The 26,370-nt window shown below is 44.7% G+C and overlaps 1 protein-coding gene across 1 annotated transcript; it reads left to right on the top strand.

Annotated features, from left to right (window-relative positions):
- The first annotated feature begins 6,711 nt into the window (after positions 1 to 6,711).
- LOC127208594 (uncharacterized) lies at positions 6,712 to 8,194 on the top strand. The gene is made up of 2 exons (XM_051168088.1): positions 6,712 to 7,528; positions 7,700 to 8,194. The coding sequence occupies exons 1-2, from the start codon at positions 6,737 to 6,739 to the stop codon at positions 8,192 to 8,194; spliced, it is 1,287 nt and encodes a 428-aa protein (XP_051024045.1). The 5' UTR covers positions 6,712 to 6,736.
- The last annotated feature ends 18,176 nt before the right edge of the window (positions 8,195 to 26,370 follow it).

Below are 26,370 nucleotides of genomic sequence, written 5' to 3'. Positions count from 1 at the left end.
CAGCCCTGGCTGTCCTGGACTCACTTTGTAGACCAGGCTGGCCTCCAACTCACAGTGATCCACCTGCCTCTGCCTCTCAAGTGCTGGGATTAAAGGCGTGGGCTACCATCGCCCAGGTTTTTTTATTTTTATTTTTTAAGATTTATTTATGCAGGCCAGAAGAGGGCATCAGATCACATTATGGATGGCTGTCAGCCACCATGTGGTTGCTAGGAATTGAATTCAGGTCCTCTGAAAGAGCAGTCTGAGCTCTTAACTGCTTAGCCATCTCTCCAGCCCCACCTTTTTTTTTTTAACTTTGTTTTATCGTTTTTTGGTTTTGGTTTTTTTTTTTTTAGGTTTTTGTTTTTGTTTTTTTTTTTTTTTTTTTAAGTTTTTTGAGACATGGTCTCTCTGTGTAGCCTTGGATGTCCTGGACTCATTTTGTAGACCAGGCTGGCCTCGAACTCACATCGATCCACCAGCCTCTGCCTCCCAAGTGCTGGGATTAAAGGCGTGTGCCACCACACCCGGCCTCGTTTTTATTGTTTTTTATTTATGTGTGTCTTTGTCAATGTATGTCAAATGTGAGGCAGTGCTCTCAGAAGCAGGAAGAGAATGTCTCCACTGCTGAGCCGTCTGTTCAGCCCCTGTGTTTATTGTTATTTAAGACTGGTCTAGGCAGGCAGCGGTGGCGCACACCTTTAATCCCAGTACTTGAGAGGCAGAGGTAGGCAAATCACTGTGAGTTTGAGGTCAGCCTGGTCTACAAAGTGAATTCAAGACAGCCAAGGCTACACAAAGAAACCCTGTCTCAACAAAAGAAAACAAATCAAAAGCAAAAACAGAGCTCTATTTGCAAATACTTTTTTTTTTTGGCTTTTCTTTTTTTTTTTTTTGTTTTTTGTTTTTTGTTTTTGTTTTTTGAGACAGGGTTTCTCTGTGTAGCCTTGGCTGTCCTGGACTTACTTTGCAGACCAGGCCAGCCATGAACTCACAGCGATCCGCCCGCCTCTGCCTCCCGAGTGCTGGGATTAAAGGCGTGCGCCACCACCGCCTGGCCTTTTTTGGTTTTTCAAGACAAGGTTTCTCTGTGTAACAGCCCTGGCTGTCCTGGAACTCACATTGTAGACCAGGCTGTCCTTGAACTCACAGAGGTCTACCTGTCTTTGCCTCCTGAGTGCTGGGATTAAAGGCGTGCGCCACCACCGCCCGGCCTTTTTCGGTTTTTCAAGACAAGGTTTCTCTGTGTAACAGCCCTGGCTGTCCTGGAACTCACATTGTAGACCAGGCTGTCCTTGAACTCACAGAGGTCTACCTGTCTTTGCCTCCTGAGTGCTGGGATTAAAGGTGTGCCATGCCTGGCCGCAAATACTTTTTTTTTGAAAGATTTATTTTTTTATTATTTATACAGTATTCTGCCTGCATGTGTGCCAGCAGGCCACAGAGGGCACCGGTACTGTAGGCTTTGAACTTCTTTAAACGTACTTTATTTTGGGGTTCTTTAATGCTTATACTTTCCTACCAACCTACCCTAGATAGGAGAGAAAAGAGGTTAATAGTAACAAAAGAGATAGATCTTTTTATACTCAGTTCCTTGGAGCAATTCCACCGGTGTAGTTGGCAGGATTCCAATAGACCAGTTGAACAGCAAACCAGCAATTCAGTGAAGGTGACTGCAACCGCAGCTGCTGGAGCCCAGAGCAGCAGCTGGAGCCCAGAGCCTAGAAGCTTTTGCTGGAGCAGTTCTCTTTAGTCGAGTGTGTGTGTGTGTGTGTGTGTGTGTGTGTGTTGTGTGTGTGTGTGTGTATCCTCTCAGAGTCTCTACTAGGATGTTTATCAGTTGGCAAAGACCATGCCCCCTCTGCAAGAGACAGTTCCTCTTCCAGTGGACAAACATCACCTGTTCTCTCACAAGTCTGTTTTCAGTGGGAAAACACCTCACAACCTCACAGAAGTCTGTTTCACATGGCACAAAACAAAACATGTTTACGTCCACTACACAGATCTCATTATAGATGGTCACGAGACACCACGTGGTTGTTGGGAGTTGAACTCAGGACCTATTAGGAGGCCACCTAGTGCTCTTAACCTCCGTGCCATCTCTCTAGCCCCGCAAACATTTCTTTAACTCTTGCTCCTTCTGCCTCTGCCTCCTGGGTGCTGAGACTACAGGGATGTGCTCTCACCGCCAGCTGGACCACAGCTGTGTCTCATCGGTGACTCACTACCCCATACAAGAGTAACGTAACTAAACGGAGGGACGTCAAAGAAGATGCTACAGTAAAAGGCTTCCGAAGGCAGAACAACCAAAACCGAATTCAAAACCAAGCAGCTAAGGAATCAAAGGCACCTCTGGAAGCATCACTCATCTTGAGTTACACTTCTCTGCACCTTTTAATTCTGAACCCAGGGCAAGCACAGTTTGCCCCGTGCATGCTGTTATACTACCGCTGCTCTCCAAGGCTGCCTGAAACACCTTAGCTCAGATCTGAGAGCGCCATGTGTAAGAAGTGTGGTGTCTCTGCTGCACGCACACAGGTTTGTGCTCTTACAGAAACATAGTGGTTTAATTACTGTGGACAAAAATGCAGTGAAAATTCTGAAATTTCTGGTTCTTTAAACAATCCACAGAAGCCAGGCACAGTGTTGCATGCCTATAATCCCAGCATTCCAGGAGGCAGAGGCAGGTGGAGCTCTGTGAGTTCGAGGCCAGCCTGGTCCACAAAGCAAGTCCAGGACAGCCAGGGTTACACAGAGAAACCCCTGTTTCAAAAGTCCAAAACAAACAAACAAACAACAACAACAAAAAGAAAACAGCCAAAAAACCTATGAAAATACTTTAGGAATGTCTTTGTTTTAACCCCAGGTGTGAGGGCTATGGGGCTGCTTCAGACTGTCCTGCAGCAGCTGCCTGTAGCAGAGGCGTGGTTTTGCCAGCTGCAGATAGTTTCTGCGATTGTGTGATGTTTGGAATTCTGGGAATTTTTCAGAGGCTGTATAAATGCTAGAGCCCTGATAGGCTGGGTAGGTAGTTGTTGATTGTTGTTGTTGGTTTCAGTTTGTTAACAGTTGTGCTCAAAGAAGAAACAAGAAGACATTACATTCAGGGATCTCTATCTCTCTGTCTCTGCTCTGTCTTTCTTTCTCTCCTGTCAGTGATGGAGTGAAAGGGAAGGAGGAGGAATAAAGGGTGAGAAAGAGAATAACCCACAAAGTAGCAAAATCTAGCTATACAAACACTTTTTAATATTTTCCTACTGTGCCTGGTCTCAGTGGCAATAGCACTCAGGAGGCAGAGGCAGGCAGATCCCAGTGAGTTCGAGGCCAGCCTAGTCTTCAAAGAGAGTCTAGGACAGCCAGGGCTATACAGAGAAAACCTGTCTCAATTTTCTTTTTTCCTCCTGTCATTTCTCAGATGAAAGTACCGAATCAGTAAGTCTTTGTTACAATTTCTACTTTTTTTTTTCTTGAGACAGGGACTCACTACTCACTATGTACTATCCTTTGGCTAGCCTGGAACTCTCTATGTTGTTAAGGCTGGCCTCAGACACAGAAACCTGCCTGTTTCTGCCTTCCCAATGTTGGGATGAAACACCACACCTCTGTGGATCCCTGGCTGTCCTGGAACTCATTCTGTAGACCACGTTGGCCCCGAACTCAGAGGTCAGCCTGTCTCTTCTCCCTAAGTGCTGGCATTAAAGGTGTGCACCACCTGGTTTGGTTTTTTTTTGTTGTTGTTGTTGTTGTTGTTGTTTTTCCAGATAGGTTTTCTCTGTGCAGCCTTGGCTGTCCTGGACTTGCTTTGTAGATCAGGCTGGCCTGGAGCTCACATGGATCTGCCTGCCTCTGCCTCTACCTCCTGAGTGCTGGGATTAAAGGTGTGCACCACCACAGCTGTGGGAATGTTTACTTTTAAAAACTGCTATATTGGCCTGTGGGGTGCTTGCTGCTAAGCCCGACAATCACGTGACCCCCGGGGCTCAAGTGGTGGGAAGTACAAGTTGCCCTCTGACACCCATATTTGAGCCCTACCACCTCCAAAACAAACAAATACATGTAATGCAATTAAAACAACAACAACAATCTTTTGAGTTGCTCCCTTCAGTTTTATTTTTGAAAATGTTAAATTTTGTCTTGGCATTAGAACAGAATTTCCAAGATGCTTCAAAATATATTTCTGCCATTTTGTACTACGCACTTCTGCACTGTGGTTCTCAGCATTAATGGTTATAAAATCAAAATACTCATCAACTGTAAAAGAAATATTGAAGATGCTCTATGTCCTGCAGTATCAAATATTTAGCCGAGGTTTAATTCTTTATGTAAAAACATGTACATATAACTTATTGGCCTGCCAACTTTCTTTTGTCTAATGAGTGACAAAACTATATGTATACTAAAGAATTGTTTAAATAGCAGGGCGTGATGACTATGCCCATAATTGCAGCACTCTGGAAGTAAAGGCAGGAGGGTCATCTTCAGCTACATAGCAAGGCCAGCCTGTGCTACATTGAAAGCATCTCAAAAGTAAATAAAATGTTAACAAGATATTTGTTCTCAAATAAATTTTTATGACTATCGAGTGCTTGATTTGTATAACTATTTTATATATCTATATACCTATGGTCACATGAAATGTTCTCACACATAAAGCAGGGAGAGGCTCTGTGGAGAGCGATTGTTAGTACTTCCCAACACTGGCACCATCTAATGGCAAAGTCCGTCTCCTACAGGCGCCCGCTCTCTCATTAATAGAAGGGGAGACCAGAGCTCAGGGAGGGTAAAGATCTTGCCCCAGGTAAGAAATTAAAATTTCTGGGGGCTGGAGAGATGGCTCAGAGGTTAAGAGCAGAGGTCCTGCTCTTCCAGAGGTCCTGAGTTCAATTCCTGGCAACCACATGGTGGCTCACAACCATCTGTATCTAATGCCCTCTTCTGGCATGAAGGTATACATGCACACACAGCACTCGTGTACATAAAATAAATAAAATTTTAAAAATGTAACATTTAAACCTGCCTAATTCCAGGAACGACTATCAAGGACTATAGAGATGAGCCCCAGGCTAAACCGGCTAATTTCGAAGCGTCTGGGAAAAGGGCGAGTCCGCTTATCCACTTACGGTGTTGGCCCTTCACCACCAGCCAGTTCATTCTGGTTGTAGCCAAAAGGTAGAGAATTGCTTATTTTCACGTGAAGGTCAGAGAGCAACTGCAGAGGCCAGTTTTTTCTTTCTCTCACGTGGGCTCCTGGGTACTGGACTCAGGTTGTCAGGTGTACCATCAAGCCTTAACTACTGAGCCATTGTGCCCACCTGCCACTCACATTTATAAATTTAAAACACATTTTAAATTACAAAATCAAATTCAACTTTATTTTGAAAATGTCAAGCCTAAGGAGCATAGGAAACGGGCTGGAGAGGTGGCTCAGAGGTTGAGAGCACTGGCTGCTCTTTCAGAGGTCCTGAAGTTCAATTCCTAGCACCCACATGGAAGCTCACAACTGTCTGTAACTCCAGTTCCAGAGGATTCGACACTCTCACAGATACACATGCAGGCAAAACAGCAATGAAAATAAATATTTTTTTTAAATGACCACTGTCTTAAAAAAAAAAAAAACACAGAGGAAAGAATTGAACAATAAACACCTACACTCATTTCATCTATATTCTGATTAACATTTTGCCACCTTACCTTTACTAACCCTTTCTTTGAGAATTTTATACATGTATATCTTGGGTTATATCCACCTCCAACTTCCCAGACCCACCTTCACGTCCTTTTTAATTTTCTTTCATTCATTCATTCATTTTGAGCCAGGATCTCACAGTATAATCCTGTCTGGCCTGGAATTCCCAAATTAGGACAGGCTGTTTGCCTCTTCCTTTCGAGTGATGGGATTAAAAGCCTGCACTATCACATCTGACCCCTTTAAAAATTCTTTAATAACCCTCTGGGTCCAATTAGTATAGCTTGTATGCTCAGGCAGGAGCATGGCAACCTGTTAGTGACCACATCTCTATACCTTTCTAATTTTCTATGTATACTTTTGAAAATATTTAAGCATAGTTTTCCTCCAAGTGTGGTGTGATGTGCAAGCGTAAACCTATTTTAGAATCCTTTCGGCCAAACCTCTCCCTCCACCACCCTACGCTGGGCTACAATAGGCACGGCCGGGGGAGAGCGGAGATGGGGAGAGACCAGAGCGACCGGGCCTACTAGGTGCTTGGAAAAATGTATCAAGTCATCAGATAAGATGAGAATTAAGACCTAATGACACCAGACCCTAGTCTAGCCACTTCTCGGGTGAAGGAAAATATTTAGCCAATTTAATTCTTTATGATAAGAAACGCCTGACTGCACCTGAGACAAAGCTTCGTTCAGGCTGTTGGGGAAATGTTACGCGAAAAGAGGCCTGAGGTTCTCGCTCCCCCAAGATCTCATCCTCCCTCCAGAAGATTCTCGCCGCGGTTACAGCTAGTTTCGCTGCCCTAAGTTTTACCTCACTCAACACGGGACCCGACCCTGCAACAGACTGCCCGGGAAGGGCGAGCACTGCGCAAGCGCGGAAGGTGCCGCGGGTCGTCGCGCGCACGCGCAGCCCCCTTGCCAGTCTCCAGGGTCCTCTAGCAGAGTAAAGTACCGCTTAACTTCCCGCTCCACCCCGCCCCTTGCGTTGCCATGGAGACCTAGCGGCTAAAGCTTGCGGGTGGCAGCGCCCTGGGCTTGGTGGCCTCTTGCGAGGTTTGCGTGGGCGATGTTGAGCAGCACCCAGCTTTCGCAGAAGACCGTGGACTTGGAGGAGATGCGGTCCGGAGGTCTGGGCCGCTGCACGAAGTTTTTTTGGCTGGGCGTCGCCTTCGACGCTGTGGGTGTGGCAGTGCTGTTCACGGGCGTCTTCGCCGACCTGCTGTTCTACGACATGCTGCTCTATCTGGGTTCCATCATCATCTTCGTTAGTCTCCTGTGGTGGATCTCCTGGTACACCGGCAACATCGAGGCGCTCCCGGAAGAGCCCTTCCGGAGGACTTTGACTCGCAGGAGCGAGGTCAGCGAGCAACGCAGCGGCAGCCGTCGCTTCTCCCTGACCCTCAGGAACGTCTCCAACACCTTCCTGCGGATCCGCCGGCGGCGGCGGCGGCGACTCCTCCCGAGGGCCCTCCTGAGGGTCAGCAGCCTAAGCTCGACCGACCCGGGACAGCTGGAAAGGAACAGCGACGCCAGGAGGGGAGATGGGAGAACTTCGTTCCATCCGGAGAAGCCGAGGTCCGTTCTGAGCAAACTAGAGCTTTGCGCAGTCCAGGCCTCTAGGAGTTTCCCTCTGGTCCCTTTGCACCCACCTCTCTCCATTTCTACTTCTAGGAGCCAGCCTGTCTTTTCGGTGACCTCTCAGTGCTACCCTCCGGCGTCGGAAGCCTCTGAAAGCTCTTCCCGGATGGCTTTATCCTCTGAAAGCCATGTGCCTGTGGATTCTCCCTCTCAGGAGCACTCAAAGATCAGTGTGGCCTCTGAAATCTACCCTCTGGAAAGGGAAGATAGCCAGAGTCACCTCTTGGTCCTCGTGCCCTCGGACAATTTACTTATGGAACCTGTGACATCTCAGGGCCAAATCCAGGCCTCTGGAAGCCATGTACCTGTGGACTCTCCCTCTCAGGAGCACGCAAAGATCAGTGTGGCCTCTGAAATCTACCCTCTGGAAAGGGAAGATAGCCAGAGTCACCTCTTGGTGCTCGTGCCCTCGGACAATTTACCTACGGAACCTGTGACATCTCAGGGCCAAATCCAGTCCTCTGTGTCCTCTGAAAGCCAAGTACCTGTGGACTCTCCCTCTCAGGAGCACTCAAAGATCAGTGTGACCTCTGAAATCTACCCTCTGGAAAGGGAAGATAGCCAGAGTCACCTCTTTGTCCTCGTGCCCTCGGACAATTTACCTATGGAACCTGTGACATCTCAGGGCCAAATCCAGGCCTCTGGAAGCCATGTGCCTGTGGACTCTCCCTCTGAAATCTACCCTTTGGAAAGGGAAGATAGCCAGTCCTCTGTGTCCTCTGAAAGCCATGTACCTGTAGACTCTCCCTCTCAGGGACGTTCAAAGATCTGTGTGGCTACTCAAATCTACCCTCTGGAAAGGGAAGATAGCCAGACATCTCAGAGCCAAATCCAGGACACTGCAGCCCAACGAAACCGTCTCCAGAAAATTCACCCTGCTTCTTAACCTCAACTTTAAACTGCTAAAGTTTCTGAGAGCCATACTTTGGCCATGGGGGTTCCTGTGGTGCCACCTGCCCAGACTTCTCAAAGTCATCCTGTGTCCAGAAGTTTCCTCAGAACTTAAGTGCTGAAGCTTTTGTGACTTTTCCAGCACCCAGCAAGGAACAGCCTCTGGAGCAGCCTGACCCTTCATCGCCTGCCTCTGAGGCCACATATCCAAACACTCAGTGTGACCCTCTGGCAACCCTCCAGCCTTGGGGGGAGTAAGGAACGGTCACCGTTTCTAATAGGAATCAGACCCAGCCATTTGAATGTCTACTAAGGCTTTTGCCAAGTAAGTGCCTTGGAGGAAAAATTACCAACCATTACCCTTTTTGTTGTCAGTGTTCTAGTGCTTTCTCAATTCCTGCAGTGGGAACAGAGTGGCCGTGGACTTGAGGATTAGCCATTTGATGGCTGGTAGGCTTTTGGAAGTAGTTTTCAGAGTAGATGAGGCCCAAGACATTGCCTGCTGGATAATGAAATCTGTTCCTTTTGTTTAAGGTTAGAGGAGAGATCCAGAGCAATGTTTTTTTGTTGTTGTTTTGTTTTGTTTTTAGAAGTTATAAGGTCTGGAGGTAGGTGGGGGATTTGGATTCTGCAAGGATTCTCCTGAAAGAAGATGGCTTCAGTTTGTACACGTATATAACACCAAATGATACTGAGTCTCAATGGGAAAGTTACTCCTTTTCAATACATTTCACTTTTGTCACAGAGGCTACTTTTTATTGGAGACGGTGCTCTTTAATGTCCCCCTAAAGCTTCAGTAGACAAAAACTATATCCAGCTAGACCTTAATAATTTTCATATTCATATACTTTTCAGTGAGTCACTTCCATTTTATGCCAAGTGATATTAATTTCCTGTTTATAACAGTGATGGTTGCTGTTTAAATACATCATCTAAATAAAACACTTTGCGCATTGTAGAAGTAAGCTTTGAATGCTAAGAAAAGTTGGGTGATTCTCAAGTGAAGATGTTGGAACTGAGATAACTGCTTTACTTTCTCCTTTCTTCTTTCTCTCTCCTCTTCCCTCTTCTTTTTCTCTTTCTTGGTTTGTATTTTGTTGTTGTTGGGTTTTTTTTTTTTTTTAACACAAGGTCTTCATGTGTAGCCTTGGTTGGCCTGGAATTCACTATGTAGTTTGTTGGCCTCGAACCCATAGAGATTTGCCTGCCTTTGCCTCCCAAACTGGCTCTTTCTGTCTTAGCAGGGTCTTGCCTGGGCGTCATGTAGAGCAGCCTGGTCTCAGACTTGCTGTGGTCCAGAGGATGGTCTTGAACTTCTCATCCTCTTGCTCCCACTTCCAGAGTGTTAGGATTATAAGTATGCACTGTCATCCCTAGCTGAGATTTCTTTTTCTTTCTTTCTTTCTTTTTTTTTTTTTTTTTTTTTTTTTTGTTTTTCGAGACAGGGTTTCTCTGTGTAGCCTTGGCCATCCTGGACTCACTTTGTAGACCAGGCTGGCCTCGAACTCACAGCGATGCGCCTGCCTCTGCCTCCTGAGTGCTGGGATTAAAGGCGTGCGCCACCATGCCCGGCTTGAGATTTCTTTTTCTTTGTCTTTTTTTTTTCTGGGGAGGGGCTGGAGTGGATATCTGGTGCCTTTAGCCAGAAGAGGGCATATGATCCCCTGGAAATGGAATTACAGTTGTGAGCCCCCATGTAGGTGCTGGGAACCAAACCTGGGTGCTCTTAACTGCTGATCCATTTCTCCAGCCCCATATTTGTTGCTTTTATTCCAATAATGGAAATAACTGAATATTAGGCGACAGTTATAACTTTCTTACAACTTTCTCCAGCACTTCTTTTAAAAATGTATGATCCCCTCACTAGAAATAAACACACATATATGTGGATTCCTTTCTCCGGGAGGCTGGGCTGAGAATCTGATCACAGTTTTCTTCAGCCTTCTGGAGGCTAGCTGAAGAAGGCTCTGTCCTGAGAACTGGTCACAAAGAAGGCCTTCTGGGCAGGGAGGGAGCATGGGGCAGCCATGCTCAGCCTGGGTTGAGACAGTGGATATCTAAGATCCTTCCAGCTGGAGAAGGGAACCTCTGGCTTGTGAAAAGCCAGATAACCGACCACACTTGGTTAAAAATAAAGACAATCAAGAGTCAAAGAGCTAGATTTTAATTCACTAAGCTTAATGATAACAGAAAGACAAAGACAGAGCTACAGAAGGAAAAATGAGAAAAATCCGCACCTCCACTCCAGATCTGGGCTTTTTAACCAAGGGTAACTGAATTGCAGGAGCCACTCCCAGGATACTTCCTGGGGCTTGTCTCCAGGACACCTTTGTATGTTTTTTTTCAAAGAGCCAGCTTTTGACACCTTTTGTGTGGGTGAGGGTCTGTGCTTTGGTCCCTACAAGGAACTAGCCTTTTAACACATTTGGGCCTGGTGGGATGTTTTGCCAGCAGAGGGTATGGCTCACCTATGTCCAAGCATGAAGCTTACTGGGAGGGAGTGTCTCCTCCGCCTGTAGACAAGGGCCCACACATATATATATTCTATAAATCTTTTGGTTTTTTGAGATAGAGTCTCTACATAGTCCTGGAATTCACTGTGTAGACTAAATTGGCCTGGAAGTCACTGTGTAGATTAGGCTGGACTTGAACTCACAGACAGATATTCTAAAAATCTTTACACAGGCATTTTACAATTTGAACAACTGAATTTTATAAAATATATTGAATGACTTATGTTTCCTTCTATTAAAAGAGAGAAAAAACGATGGAAGGGTAACACATGCCTGTACTCCTGGCATTTAAGATGCAGAGGCAGGTCTACAAAGAGAGTCCAGGACAGCCAGAGCTACACAGAGAAACCCTGTCTTGAAAAACCATACACACACATAAGAAAGAAAGGAGGAAGGAAGGAAGGAAAAACAGAGCGAGCGAGCGAGAGAGAGAGAGAGAGAGAGAGAGAGGAGGAGGAGAGGACGAGAGAGAGAGAGAGAGGAGGAGAGAGAGAGAGAGAGAGAGAGAGAGAGAGAGAGAGAGAGAGAGAGAGAGAGAGATGGCTCAGTGGTTAAGAGTGCCACCTGCTCTTCCAAAGGTCCTGAGTTCAAGTCCCAGCAACCACATGATGGTTCACAACCATCCATCATGTGATCTGATGCCCTCTTCTGGTGTACAGGTGTATATGCATGCGGAATACTGTATATAATAAATAAATAAATAAATCTTTAGAAAAATAAAAGGAAAAGACTGGGCTGGGTGTGGTGGTGCACATCTTTAATTTTAGCAGGCATCATATCTGTAAATTGGAAGCCAGCCTGGTCTACAAAGCAAGTTCAAGGCCAGCCAGGGCTACATAGTGAGACCCTGTCAAAAAACAAAACAAAACAAAACAAAAACAAAAAACAGAAAGGATTACTTCAAAAGGCCATTTCCCATCCCCTTTATTCTTTAAGGCGGTTCGTGTAATTTAAATATTACCTATGCAAGTCTTAGAGTCTTAGACACGTTAAACATGAAGATAAAAGCATGAAGACCTTGCCAACAGAGAGTTTTGTTGTTTTTGTTCTCCGAATCAAAACAATAGTTATAAGGATGACTGAAGGTCAGCCAAGAAAAAGGGAGTCTTGAGCAGCCAGTGGGAGGAACCACTCATGCCCTTGAGTCTCATGTACTGGAGTCAGTACTATCCTTAGAGGCCCTGCTTTTCAGGCACTTACCATCTATCAGGAGATGTAAAGGTAAAAATATTATTTAAGCCGGGCGTGGTGGCGCACGCTTTTAATCCCAGCACTTGGGAGGCAAAGGCAGGTGGATCACTGTGAGTTCGGGGCCAGCCTGGTCTACAAAGTGAGTCTAGGACAGCCAAAGCTATCACAGAGAAACCTTGTCTTGAAAAACCAAAAAAAAAAAAAAAAATCATTTAAAAAGTACAGGCCAGCCTGGTCTACACAGAGAGTCCAGGACAGCCAAGGCTCTTACACAGAGAAACCCTGTCTCAAAAAACAAAAAACAAAACCAAACCCAAACAAATAAAAGTACAGAGAAGGCCTGGAGAGCTCAGCAGTTAAGAGGGCTTGCTGCTCTTTTAGAGGACCCAAATTCAGTACAGCCACCCATCCTGGGTGAGTCCAGCATCTATAACAGCATTTCCAGAGAGTCTGATGTTCTCTTCTGGCCTCTGTGGGCATACACACAGGACATAGCATATACACAAGCACACATAAATAATATTTTAAAAAAATCTGTGTTTTGGGGGTTTGGGAGATGGTGGTAGTTGTGCTGCAGCTGGCCTTTAACCCCAGCACTTGGAGGCAGAGGCAGGAGGATCTCTGAATTTGAGGCCAGCCTGGTCTACAGAGTGAGTTCCAGGACAGCTCAGGCTACACAGAGAAACCCTGTCTTGAAAAAAAAAATGAAATAACAACAACAAAAAAAGAAAAAGAGGAAAATAAGTTGTTGCTGTTGTTATTTTGTTTTGTTTTGTTTTTTGAGACAGGGTTTCTCTGTGTAACAGCTCTAGCTATCCTGGAACTCTCTCTGTAGACCAGGCTGGCCTTGAACTCAGAGATATCCTCCTGCCTCTGTCTCCCAAGTGCTTGGATTAAAGGCGCCCACCACCACCCGGTGCTGTTGTTATTTTTTAAGACAGGGTTTCTCTGTGTAGCCCTGTCTGTCCTGGAACTTGCTCTTTAGACAGGGCTGACCTTGAACTCAGAGATCCTCCTGCCTCTGGGATTAAAGGCCTGTACCACCATGCCCTGTACTAAATAGATAAATATCTTAAGGAGGGCACAGTGCACACAACTTTAAATCTCAGCATTTGAGAGACAGAGGCAGGCAGATCTCTGTGTTGGAGTTTAGCCTATTCACACATCAAATTCCACAGCAGCCAGAGCTACACAGAGAGACCATGTTTCAAAGAGGCGCGGTGGGGCACGCTCAGATATAGTAACTAAGCCAGTAGAATGCATATTTGGCTTTTTTGTTTTCTGGGTTTTTTTTGGTTTTTTGCCTTTTTTTTTTTGTTTGTTTTTAATATTTTATTTAATTTTTAATTTATGTGCATTGGTGTGAGGGTGTCAGATCTTGGAGTTACAGACAGTTGTGAGCTGCCATGTGGGTGCTGGGAATTGAACCCAGGTCCTTTAGGAAGAACAGACAGTGCTCTTAACTACTGAGCCATCTCTCCAGCCCTTTTGTTTTTTTAAGACCAGGCTAGCAGCTGGGTGTGGTGGTGCACACCTTTAATCCCAGCAATCGATGTGAGTTCGAGGTCAGCCTGGTCTACAAAGTGAGTACAGGACAGCCAAGGCTACACACAGAGAAACCCTGTCTCAGAAAAACAAAAACAAACAAACAAAAAACAACCCTTCCCCCCCCAAAAAAGACCAGGCTAGCATGGGATTCATATTGATTAAACTGTCTCTGCCTCCCTGAGTGCTGGGATAAAGGTATGTGCCACCACAACCAGCTAGTAGAATGCATATTTAGCTTGTATCAAGCCCTGGGTTTAGTCCTCAGCATCATATAAATCAGGCAGGGTTCTGCATACCTGTAATTCCAGCACACAAGGATCAGAATTTGAAGGTTATCCTCAGCTATATAGTAAGTTTAAGGCTAGCCTGGGCTGCATGAGACTCTATCTAAAAAAATAAAAGCCAAACAAACAACAAAATTAAGTGGCTGGCAAGATGAGTCAGTGAGTAAAACTGCTTTCAGCCAGGCCTGATGAGCTGAGATCAATCCCCAGGGCTCAGTGGTGGAAGGAGAGACCCTCCTCCCACAGGCGACAGTCCTCTTGACCTGCTCTTGTGCCTTGTCTTTCCCCACATAAATAAACACATGCAATTTAAAAATCTTTTTTTTTTGTTTTAATTAAGCTTCACCTTATTAGGCGGTTGTAATTTTATTTTATTTTAAGATTTATTTATTATGAATACAGTATTCTGCCTGTCACAAGAAGACACCACACCAGATCTCATTACAGATGGTTGTAAGCCACCATGTGGTTGCTGGGAATTGAACTCAGGACCTCTGGAAGAGCAGATGGTACTCTTAACCGCTGAACTGTCTCTCCAGCCCCTAGGCGATGGTAATTTTAAAAGGTACCAAGTTGGGGGGGGCACAAAATAAATTTAAATTTTTTTAAGGAACAGAGGTGTAATAATAGTTCATGGCATGAGGGTGTGGTAGGGCACACCTTAATCCCAGCATTCAAGGAGGAAGAGGCAGGCAGATCTGGACTACAAGAGAAACCCTGTCTGAGAAAACTAAAAGAAACAAAAAATGGTCATGGCTTGTTTAGGGCTATCTGGGAAAGGATAACCTGATGTTAGTCACATGTCATTGAGACTTAGAGATTGAAAAGGGAAAGGATGTGATGTACATCAAGGTGAAGCTACGGAGCTAACATGAGAAGGCGCAGGGTCTGCCCGTGAATGGGAAACCCTCTTGCTGGTTTGTTTTGCTTTGAGACTGTCTTGGTATGTGACACCCTGTCTCAGACAAAGCAAAGCAAACAAAACCAAAAGGTTGTTCTACCTCAGCCTCTCTAGTGCTGAGATCACAGGCATGGCCTGCTTTCTGCCTGATACTTTAAAAAAAAAAAGTCTTGTTTAAAAGATTATTTTTATTTATATTTTATTATGTATAGGTATGTCTGTATGTGGGTGTGTACATGGGAGTGCTGGTGCCAGCAGAGGCCAGAGGCTCCAAATACCCTTAAGCTACAGTTAACAGTTATAAGCTATCTGATATAGGTTCTGGGAACCTATCTTGAATCTTCTGGAAGAGCTGCAAGTGATCTTAAGTACTACACCATCTCTCTGGGAATTTCCCCCCCTTCTTTTCCCTTTTTAAAAATTTTTATTTTTACAGAATCTTGTGAGAATCAGGAACCAGGGGGAACGGGGATGAGTGGCGATGGAGCCCACACAGAACCCAGGGAATCAAACCCCGAGACCAGACTCAAGATGCTGATAAAACTTTATTGTTCAGTGGGGAAGCCTTTAAAAGATTGAAGGGGGCTGGAGAGATGGCTCAGCGGTTAAGATCACTGACTGCTCTTCCAGAGGTCATGAGTTCAATTCCCAGCAACCACATGGTGGCTCACAACCATCTATAATGTGATCTGATGCCCTTTTCAGCACTGTATGCATAATAATAAATATTAAAAAAAAAAAGATTGAAGGGCCAGCTCGGCGGTGGTGGCGCACGCCTTTAATCCCAGCACTCGGGAGGCAGAGGCAGGCGGATCACTGTGAGTTCGAGGCCAGCCTGGTCTACAAAGTGAGTCCAGGATGGCCAAGGCTACACAGAGAAACCCTGTTTCGAAAAACAAAAAACAAAAAACAAAAACAAAAAAATCTCCAGATGGAGAGCTTTGGTGTGCTGAGTTTGGAGGCATATATGATTTTTAAATCATATCAAGAAAAAATATAGGTAAAACTATAATTGCTATGGCATAAACTAATAAACTCCTGGGTAAAAATAAAGTGAGTTTGGAAGCTACATCCTGGAAGAAATGTCCTAATTCAGATAGGGTAACTACATCTACTCTGGTGGTGTTTATAGCCACTGTCTCCTGATGAAGCTATGAAGGAGAGAAAGGAAAGATGTATTCCAGGTGCCTTCTGTATATTGGCACTGGAGCTGTATGGGACTACTCTTATCGGTTAAAAATTCCTTCTGATGTTCTGCTGTCTGAAACTGTGGGCTGACGGTGGCCATCCCCTCCTTCACTCAGGGATGGGTTCTGCAAAGCTGTGGTTCCATTGTTTCACTCAGGGCAGATGTATGGCTTTATCCCTCGACCAGGAACCCAAACTGGCTGGTCTGTCCCGTGGTTAAGAGAGGCAGGATCCTTCCACATACTGTCCATAGGATCCTGCCAGTAGACTAGTGGTAAAGGGGTGATCCTGGAGAGCACTGTACCCCAATGCTTATGGGGCGGGGGAACAGGCCAGTGTTTGGTTGGTTGGTTGGTTGGTTTTTGGAGACAAGATTTCTCTGTGTAGTCTTTGTAGACCAGCTGGCCTTGAATGCACATCTATCTGCCTGCTGGGACAGACTGTTTTTGTCAAAATTTTTAAAATTAATGGTAAAAAGAGCCTCAGTGCTGGGCGTGGTAGCGCACGCCTTTAATCCCAGCACTCGGGAGGCAGAGGCAGGCGGATCGCTGTGAGTTCGAGGCCAGCCTGGTCTACAAAGTGAGTCCAGGATGGCCAAGGCTACACAGAGAAACCCTGTCTCGAAAAACCAAAAAAAAAAAAAAAAAAAAGAGTCTGTAAAGCCTGACTTGGCATCAGGAATGGGTTTTTCTGTTAAGTCCTGCCTGTGAATCACAGGTATTAAAGGACACATGGATAGGATTTTATTTTTTTAAGATTTATTTATTATTTATACAATGTTCTGCCTGCATGTGAGCTTGCACACCACAAGAGGGCACCAGATCTCAGTATAGGTGGTTGTGAGCCACCATGTGGTTGCTGGGAATTGAACTCAGGACCTTTGGAAGAGCAGACAATGCTCTTAACCAGTGAGCCATCGCTCCAGACCTAGGATTTTATTTTTAGAGCAGTGCTTATCTATTTTACCCTGGAAATTTTTATTTCATTTTTGTTGTTTTATTTGTTTTTCAAGACAGGGTTTCTCGGTGTAGTCCTGGCTGTCCTGGACTCACTTTGTAGACTAGGTTGGCCTCGAACACAGTGATCCACCTGCCTCTGCCTCTTGAGTGCTGGGATTAAAGGTGTGCACCATCATGCCCTGCCTTACCCTGGAAATTTAACAAAAAGAGTTGAGCAATATAGTAGGATGAAATGTCCAGGCAAGAAAGACCTGGGAAACTGGAAGAATAATTGTATCTGGCATTTTATCCAACAATAAAAGGGATATTTTTTAAAAAAAGATTTATTTATTTATTTATACAGTGTTCTGCTTGCATATGAGCTTGCATGCCAGAAGAGGACACCAGATCTCAGTATAGATGGTTATGAGCCACCCTGTGGTTGCTGGGAATTGAACTCAGGACCTTTGGAAAAGCAAACAGGGCTCTTAACAACTGAGCCATCTCTCCAACCCATAAAAGGGACATTTTAAGCACTTTTAATGCAAGAGTGAAAATATTATCTATAAAAGGGGTTACATGCCGGGCGGTAGTGGCACACGCCTTTAATCCTAACATTTGGGAGGCAGAGGCAGATCTCTGTGAGTTGGAGGCTAACCTGGTCTACAAGAGTCCAGGGCAGCCAAGATAAGACAGAAAAACTCTTATCTCAAAAACAAAAAACAAACAAAACAAAAAGGTGTAACATTAGGAGCAGAAGCAGAAGCCAAACGAGCCCAACTTAATATTTTATTGGGAAAAGCCACTGGTAGGAAATCCCTGCATGGGCATCACAAGGCCCCAAACCTCACTAGCAGGATCAAGCCAATGTAGACGGGCTCGATTAAGGCCTGCGTTAACGCCGTGTAAAGCCCATTTTGTATCCTTGGTAATGGTTACAATCTCCTGGCTAAACACAGGGCGTGATGCAGCAGACCTGTAATCCCAGCACATAGGCTGGCCTCAGAACTCACAGCGGTCCGCCTGCCTCTGCCTCCCGAGTGCTGTGATTAAAGGCGTGCGCCACCACGCCCGGCTCGGTATTTTATTATTAATTATAGGCACAGAGAAGGCAGATCTTTCTTTGTCCTCTGGATGTAGAGGAATAGAGAAAAAACAATCTTTAATATCTATGGTGACAGTATAGAATCCATGAGGGACTGCAGATAATGCAGGGAGGCCAGGCGGGGTAGCCCCTATCACCTGCACAGTAGCATTGATAGATCTGAAGTCATGTAAGACTCTAAATTTGCCTTCTTTTTTATAACACAAGCAGGAGAGTTCCAAGGACTGGTGGAAAACGATATGATCACAGCCAAGTTGTTCTTGGACAAGCTTGAACAATTCCTAGTGTTTATCTCCTCCTATTGGCCGTTGATCCACTCACACAGGTTTGTCAGAATTCCATAGCAATTTTAGGGGGAATTGGGATCCTGTTGGAGCAGTGGCCCTTAGAATTGGGGGCCTGACATGTAATTTTCTTGTACAATGCAATCATCATAGACGGCTTTACCCTCTGTGGCAATGACTGCATCCATATCCTCCAAGACATCTCTTTCGCAGAGGTTATCGGGAAAGTCTCCCAGCATGAAGGGTGTGATTGCCCTTGACTACCATCATTGTCACCCCATGTGATCAGCAGAGCTGTTTGCCCAGACTGTTAGGCTGCCAACGCCCTTTACAGGTAGTACAGGGTGAAGTTTCCAAGAGGTGGGGATTTCATCCCTTCTTAAACAAGTTCTCTCCACCCTGGATTCGGTAATACCACAAAACACGTTATCCTCTAATTTCAGACAAAGGCAGGCCTAATCATACTAACAGGAATTATCCAAAATATTTTCATGGGTTTCCTCCTTAATTTCGGGCCTGGGGGTTGCTCCACTGGAAGTTTGGTGTTTTGTTTGTTTGTTTGTTTGTTTTGTTGAATACAGGGTTTCTCTTATAGTCCTAGCTGTTCTGGACTCTGCTTTGTAGACTAGGCTGGCCTCGAACTCAGAGCCATTTGCCTGCCTCTGCCACCCAAGTGCTGGGATTAAAGGTGTGCGCCACCACACCCAGCCCAGGTGGAAATTTAAAGGCTGCCCATCTTTGGTAGTTTTGGAGTATCAATCTTTGGCCCAATGGAACCCTTTCTTAAATTTTGGACATATTGATGGAGGATGTTTTTTAGTTTTGTCTTGCATCTTATTAGGACCTTGATTGGCAAAGTGGCTCTGACCCACACATGTCCAACATCCTGCCAAGGCATGTTCTTACCTCCAGTGTCCTGTGTTTTTTTAAATGTATAGCTAGAGCAGCTGCCAAGCAAGCTTTCTGTCTGGTTGAGTTAAATCTCTAGTGGCAGTTACTCAATCCTCCAATTCTCGCTCTGCACTGAAGCCATCTTGGTAGCACCCTCCCATATGAGTACTTTCGTTAAGGCATTTGCGGCCACACAGTGTTGTATCTGCTGATTGACTGCTTCTTGTGCTATATAGATAAAGTCAGCAGAGTGTTCATTTGACTTTTGTTTTAGCCCACTGAGCGGTCCTGCAGCACCCTCAGTAGTTTTCTGTATGGCCCGCATGGCCCATAAGCGCACCTGATAGAAATAGGAGGGCTTAACATTTGAGTAGCAGGAAAAGCATAGTTGCTTTCTCCCTGGTGGGCCTCGGGGGGATTTGAACATTTCATGTCAAGTTTCCTTGTTCATGCACTTTGCCCTCATCATAGAATGCAGGTTTCCATAGAAGAAGCTGCCCTCCGGATAAGACTGCTCACATGATATTTTTCCAGTCCTGGGGTGTATTTAAAGTGGTGGCCATAGCCGGGCATGGTGGCGCACGCCTTTAATCCCAGCACCCGGGAGGCAGAGGCAGGTGGATCGCTGTGAGTTCGAGGCCAGCCTGGTCTACAAAGTGAGTCCAGGATGGCCAAGGCTACACAGAGAAACCCTGTCTCGAAAAACCAAAAAAAATAAAAATAAAGTGGTGGCCATAGAATTGAACATTTGATGAATGAATGGTAAATGTAATCCGTTCTCACTAACTGCTTTTCTGAATTTTTGCAGCGTTTTCATGGAACGCTGTCCCCACCCCGAGGCTGGAGAACTACAGGGAAAGCTTGGGTGGTGGGAGAGTCGTTCTTTCTAGGGTTTAACACAACCTCACAGAGGGGCAACATAGGTGTTGCCGGAGAAGCAGAAGGGGCCGCCCAAGGATTTACATGGGAGGCTGCTCCTGCGACCACAGTGGGCCAGGTCCCCACAGAGGAACAGGAAGCTGCTGCCGTTCCCTGTGAAGCTGTGCCAAGTCCCTAGGGGGCGCTTCTCATACAGTCTCAGTTTCGCCGAGTTGGCCCAACGTGGCGTATAAGGAAATTGGTTTGGCTGAGTCACTTTGTAGACCAGGCTGGCCTCGAACTCACAGCGATCTGCCTGCCTCTGCCTCCCAAGTGCTGGGATTAAAGGCGTGCACTGCCACCGCCCGGCTATATACTTGCTTTTAAATCATATCATCTCGTAGGGCCGGGCGTGGTGGCGCACGCCTTTAATCCCAGCACTCGGGAGGCAGAGGCAGGCGGATCACTGTGAGTTCGAGGCCAGCCTGGTCTACAAAGTGAGTCCAGGATGGCCAAGGCTACACAGAGAAACCCTGTCTCGAAAAACCAAAAAAAAAAAAAAAAAAAAAAAAAAAAAAAAAAAAAAATCATCTCGTAGGCCCAGTTCATTTCTCCTGATGTTTCCTGGTCTTCTCCTCATGGCCCCACCCTCTCCTTCCTTCCTTTCTCCTCCCCTCACTGGATCAGGATGTCCCACCCTATTCTCTGTTATTGCTCAGCATTGACTAGTTTGTTTTTTTTGTTTTTTTTTTATTGACAACACAGAGAACAAATAGTGACAGGTTTACACAAACTTGAAACAGGAGATACTTAGGATGGACATCACAGTGCAGTGTCCTGATTGATGCAGAGAGTGGGTGGTGGGGAAATAAGCATGAGAGTGAACAGGGGTGAACCGCACATGGTCCACAAGGGCGTTAGGCCAGCATTTCCCCCTGTAAGTCCAATAAAAGGCTCCTTTTTGTTCAATAATAAAGTAATATAAAACAATAATTATGGAACATTTATGAAAACTATCAGGCAACATCTACATTTGCAATGTCCAGTCCATATGCATTTGGTAACTTAGGAGAAAATATTATTTATCCTATCTGTGAGAGTCCAAAGTTCTGAACCTAAATCAATCTCTATCATATCTCACCTCTATCAACCTAAAAACATCTATCTAGAGCTAAAAGCATCATCTTAACTCCTAAACAACTAAGCTTAATTGTAAAACTGAACTATCTGGTCTTCAACCCTATCAGAGACTTCAGAAGGAATAAAATTAATTACCTGAGTGAACAGAAAGCACAGTTTGTCAGCTTCCTAAATGAAAAATTGACAGAGATAGTTTGTTATGTGGACAGCTACCCAAAACTTTCTAACTTTGGAGCATCATCTTCAGCCTCCTGGACCAGTTTATCTGACAGGCGTATTTGTGAAGCAGGAACTATTGAGGTCTTGCTTACCCTGTCCTCACAGATTTTTGCCATTGACTCTACCTATATCTAAGCTTCCCCATTTTAGGCAGAATTCTGTCTGTGGCAGAAACGAGGACATTTTTGCTGCGTGGCTGGTTTGTCACATTTGCAGGCATCTCCATAAGGAGGTTCATTGATGCTCATCATCTTGTTTGAAGTAGGCTGGGTATTGCCAGGAGCTGACATGTCTCATTGTTAAAGAATCATTAAAAAAAAGAAAAAAATATATATATGGATATATGTATTAGGTTTTTCGAGACAGGGTCTTTCTGTGTAGCCTTGGCTGTCCTGGACTCTCTTTATAGACCAGGGTAGCCTCGAACTCATAGCAATCTACTTGCCTCTGTCTCCAGAGTGCTGGGATTAAAGGTGTGTGCCTCCATGCCCATCTAAAATAATAAAAATATTTTAAATGCCATATTCTGTATGTCTCTGAGGTGCTTGAAGACCTTATCTGTTTATTTTTATATAATCTATCCATCTATCCATCTATAGAATTGTATCTATCTGTTCACTTAGGATGTATGTTCCTGTGCTAAATTAGATAGTGTTTGACATGACCGTAAATCTGATTGACTGTCCATTAAGTTGAATTACTTAATTATCCTAAGCAGCCTGCAATAGCAGTTTAAACGCATCAGAAGCCACCCTTGTGTTGTGATGAGTGATGTGGGCGCAGGCCTCATGTTAGAATAGAAGAATAACCTTACATTTGAGTTCTATACCAATGCCCCAAAGATAAACTTACTTTTGGATTAATATATAAATTATATACCAATAAATTAAAATAACCTTATTTGTGAGTAACAAGGCCTCATTTGAGTAGATTCAGTAATCTACTTGTTCTATTATTTCTGTATATTTTCCATATTCCCTCTTCTTTCTTTTCAACCTCTATCTCCATACCTAAGAAAGAAAGATAAAGGAAAAGAGAGAAATCCCTGAGTCCAACTTCATTTTCTCTCTGAATAAGACCAGTTATAACTTATAGCCAACTCTCAATGATAAAAAAAGAATCCATAGCCCAAAAAACCAACCAAAAACCTACCCCAACCCTTCCACCCTTCAAGGGAAATGGGGTATTGTTCTCTTAAATTTTTTTCTGGCTGATTTGAGAGGAATAATACCTTTATAGGGGCCCAAATAAAATTGGGAAAAAATGGTTAAGCAAGATAATAAAAGCATTTGTGGTCCAGTCTCGAAATTTTAGGCTTAAATAGAAGTCCTGTTTGGAACAGTCTGAATTTCTGAACCAGTTGAAATTACCAGCTTTTCTTTTCTTTCTTTCAAGACAGGATAGCAGTTTTTTCAAAACTCTCTTGGGAGCAGCCTCTGATGAGGAACATCAGTTGAGGCTGAAAACGTAGGATTCTGGGACAGATGTGCCAATGTCTCAGCATCCTGGAGAATGAATCCTGTCAGGTCTGACCTAGCATAGCCAGTGTCAGGTTCTTTTTTTTTTTTTTTTTTTTTTTCTTAATTTATTCTTCTTATATCTCAATGGTTATCCCATCCCTTGTATCCTCCCATTCTCCCTCCTTCCCATTTTCCCCTTACGTGTCAGGTTCTTTTATTCTGTAAATATATAATTTCTCACAAGCATTAATCAGACCTTAAATTATAAATGTATGAGGTGTGCATAATGCACAGAGCAATTAAAGATGGGTTTCTGCTCTTTGTGAGAGCAGAAGACCATTTCCATACAGGTCTGTTTGATTCTGACCCTTCTCAAGGAGGATGCATGACAGTTGCAGCACCTGATGTGTACGTCAGCCACTGTCTGTTTCCTGAGACAGCTCCCTCTTTAGAGACAGGCTGGTTGCCCTGAACAGTGAAAAAGGCATTATGTTTTAAATAAACGTTAAATAAACTCCTTTTAATTTTAGTGTTCAAGCACACACTAGGCACTTTGTACCTGTTTAGAGGTTTGGGCATGCCTTTCATATTTGCTATTTTTGTCCTGTCTTTGTCCATCTGGAATGGGTGGCTATGTCTTTATATGACTTTATGTAAATTCCTTTATTTTTAAAGTTGAAGTATACCCGAGGCATTTGGTTCTTGTGGCTATCTTTGCTCTGTCCCTTTATCCACATGGAATGGGCAGTCACATCTCTTACATCACATCTCACTTCAGTCTTACAACAGTCGTTTTTTTTTTTTAATCATTGAGAGTTGGTTATAAGTTTCCTCCCTGCTGGGACAAGAATCTTATTTGGTCCGAGTCCGACATTGGTTTGGACAGGACTTGCCTTCAGGACGATACTGAAGATGGATATTGGGTCATATTCAATGGGATGATATAGTCTGACGCCCCACAGTCCCAGAGTAGTTGTCCAATCCTCACTTTTAGCATAATTTGTAAGGCGTCTGTATTTGCGGGTATCTGGGGTAGCGCCCCTTGCATGTGTACCATGTGTTCCAAGGCACGGGCTTCAGCTGGAGGGTGGTCGTCATTTTCAGCATCAGGGTCAGGATCAGGCAGGCTCTCGTGATGATCTGTAAGAGAGAGAGGGTTTTTCTCAGGGGGAAATTTCTCCCTGGAGCTTTGGTTATCTATCTGCTTAACCAGTCTCTCTGGCAGCCATGTAGCAGCGTCTGCTTCTCGAGAGTAGACGCAAACTGATCCTCTGCCCCATATGAGTACGGGATCTGGTCCATTCCAGGACCCAGTCAATGGCTCTTTCCAGAGGACCGTGGCAAAATCTCTGAGTGTCTGGATGCGGTCGGCTGCTGATTTCCCATCTTTATCCAATGTTAGAAAAATTAAAATAAAGAATGAATAATGAAGAATATTCTTGGGAGATGCCTTAGTAGGGTACCATTCTTCCTTTTTTATTTTTTCAAATGTTAGTTTTAGAGTGATGTGTGCTCTTTCCACCATGCCCCATCCTTGCGGGTTGTATGGTATGCCAGCTTATGAAGAATATTCAATGTCTCACAGAGACGTTGAAAGCTGGTACTTGTATATCCGGGGCCATTATCTGTCTTAATTTGTCTAGGGCCTCCTAGGGTGCAAATGGCTGCAAGCATGTGGGCGATAATGTGCCTTGTTGCTTTTCCTGTTTGCAGGGTAGCGAAAATAAGACCACTGGAGGTATCAGTGCAGACATGTATATATTTTAAGTTGCCAAATTCACTGTAATGCGTCACATCCATTCGCTATATAGCATTTGCAGTGAGTCCTTTCGGGTTAACTCCTAAATGTGGGAAGGCACATGGGATGCACATGCCTGACATTGTTTGACAGTCAGACGTGCTTGCTCTCGAGTGATCTTAAACATTAGCCTTAAGGTGTGAGAATTAAGATGATGTAACCTGTGAGCTTGTGTGGCTTGGTTGATACCAGTGGCAGGTTCAGTGGACAAGATCATTGCGTGTAGCCAGATCCGTTTTTTCATTTCCTTCAGATAAGGGGCCAGGAAGGCCTGAATGTGCCCTCAAATGGCCAACAAAAAATTTTTTCTGTGCATTTGTGAATAAGCTGCTGGCAAGTAAGAAATAAATGAGCTGTTTCAGAGGAATGTTTAATTATAGCAGCTGTCCCCAAAAGGGGAACAGAATATGTGAAATAAGCACTATCAGTAAAAGTATTAAAGGTTGCCTAGGAAAGGCTTGAAAAATGGCAATACTAGCGTGGAGCTCTACCAACTGGGCAGAAAGAGGGGGTCTCAAAGGACACTGTCTGATCTGAAAAGTATATACGGCCTGTCCTGTGGAGGACCCATCCGTGAAGACTAGTAATGCCTCAGGGATAGGTACCATGGAAACTCTAGTGGGCCAGGTTCCTGTGTTCTGTAGTCACCAGTTAACCTGCACCACAGTATAAGGTTGAGTCAAGGTATCAGGATCTTTTCCAAAGTAAGTCTGACTTGTATTTTGGCCCAAAATGATCAAGGCAGCTTCGGCATCAAAATAAGGCAATAAAACCTTTTTGGGTGAGGAGGGCAGATGAACCCACAGCAGAGGCAATGTTTGCCAGAATACAGCAGCAGGTGTCAGTGTGGTGCAAAATACAAGGAAGAGAAGTGGCTGAGCATAATCATCTGAGTGACAGACTGAGAAGCAATTGCATCCTCTACCCGTTTTAATGCCAATCGTCCTTCATCAGTACGCACTTGAGGGGAATTATGTTGGCTCTGTTTCTTAATAATTAAACTTTATTATACAACCCAACTAGCTTACACAAGAAGGAAAAAAGATTAAAGGGACAAAAGAGTGAACCTTCCGGTATCCGTTCCACGGGATGGGTCCTTAGGTGTCTCTCTGGCCCGCGTGCTGGTCCAGCCGGTCCGCTGCTCCACATGCGCTCAGGCCCGGGCTGTTGTTCTCTCCTCCCCATCTGCCTGAGTCACATGGGAAGGGCGGTCTCCTCCCCTTGAGGGTCAATTAGAAAAACAATAGCCCAGTTGGGGTTCCCAGGTCTACTTCCTGAATTCCAGTCTGTCACAAGGTATTCATGGGGTGCCCCAAGGGTAAAGCCCTACCTGTGACAAAGCTTAATCTTTCCCGCAGAGTTAGGGCTTGTGTGCCCTTTCAGGATATCAAATAAAGGCTTTAAATCACCAGTGGTGAGTTTTATGTATGGTCTTAGCCAATTAATGTCTCCGAGCAATTTTTGAAAATCATTACATGTCCTGAGCACATCTAGCCTAAAGGTGGCCTTGCTATTAGTAATTTCTGTACCGTTAATTTGGAGTCTTAAGTATGTATAAGGATCTTTTAATTGCACCTTTTCCGCGGCAATAATTAATCCACCCCCTTCCAGGGCAGTTTTTGAGCAATCAAAGCATTGAAGAACCTCCTGGCCAATCTCTCCTGCAAGGAGGATATCATCCATATAATGTATCGTATAAATCTGAGGCCAGGTCGGCCTCACACCTGCTATTGCCTTGGCTACAAATTTTTGGCACAGAGTGGGACTATTAGCCATACCCTGAGGCAAGGCCTTCCGTTGATAGCGCTGCATGGGCTCTTTAAAGTCAACAGCACGTAAACTAAAGGCAGAGA

Source organism: Acomys russatus, chromosome 25 (genome assembly GCF_903995435.1).
Source record: "Acomys russatus chromosome 25, mAcoRus1.1, whole genome shotgun sequence".
Taxonomy (NCBI): Eukaryota; Metazoa; Chordata; class Mammalia; order Rodentia; family Muridae; genus Acomys; species Acomys russatus.
This window is presented reverse-complemented; position numbering and strand designations above follow the sequence as displayed.

Coding starts and splice junctions, on each gene's coding strand:
- LOC127208594 (XM_051168088.1), top strand. CDS start 6,737: ATGTTGAGCAGCACCCAGCTTTCGCAGAAGACCGTGGACTTGGAGGAG. Junction 7,529..7,699: donor GGGAAGATAGCCAGAGTCAC/CTCTTGGTCCTC, acceptor AGCCAGAGTCAC/CTCTTGGTGCTCGTGCCCTC.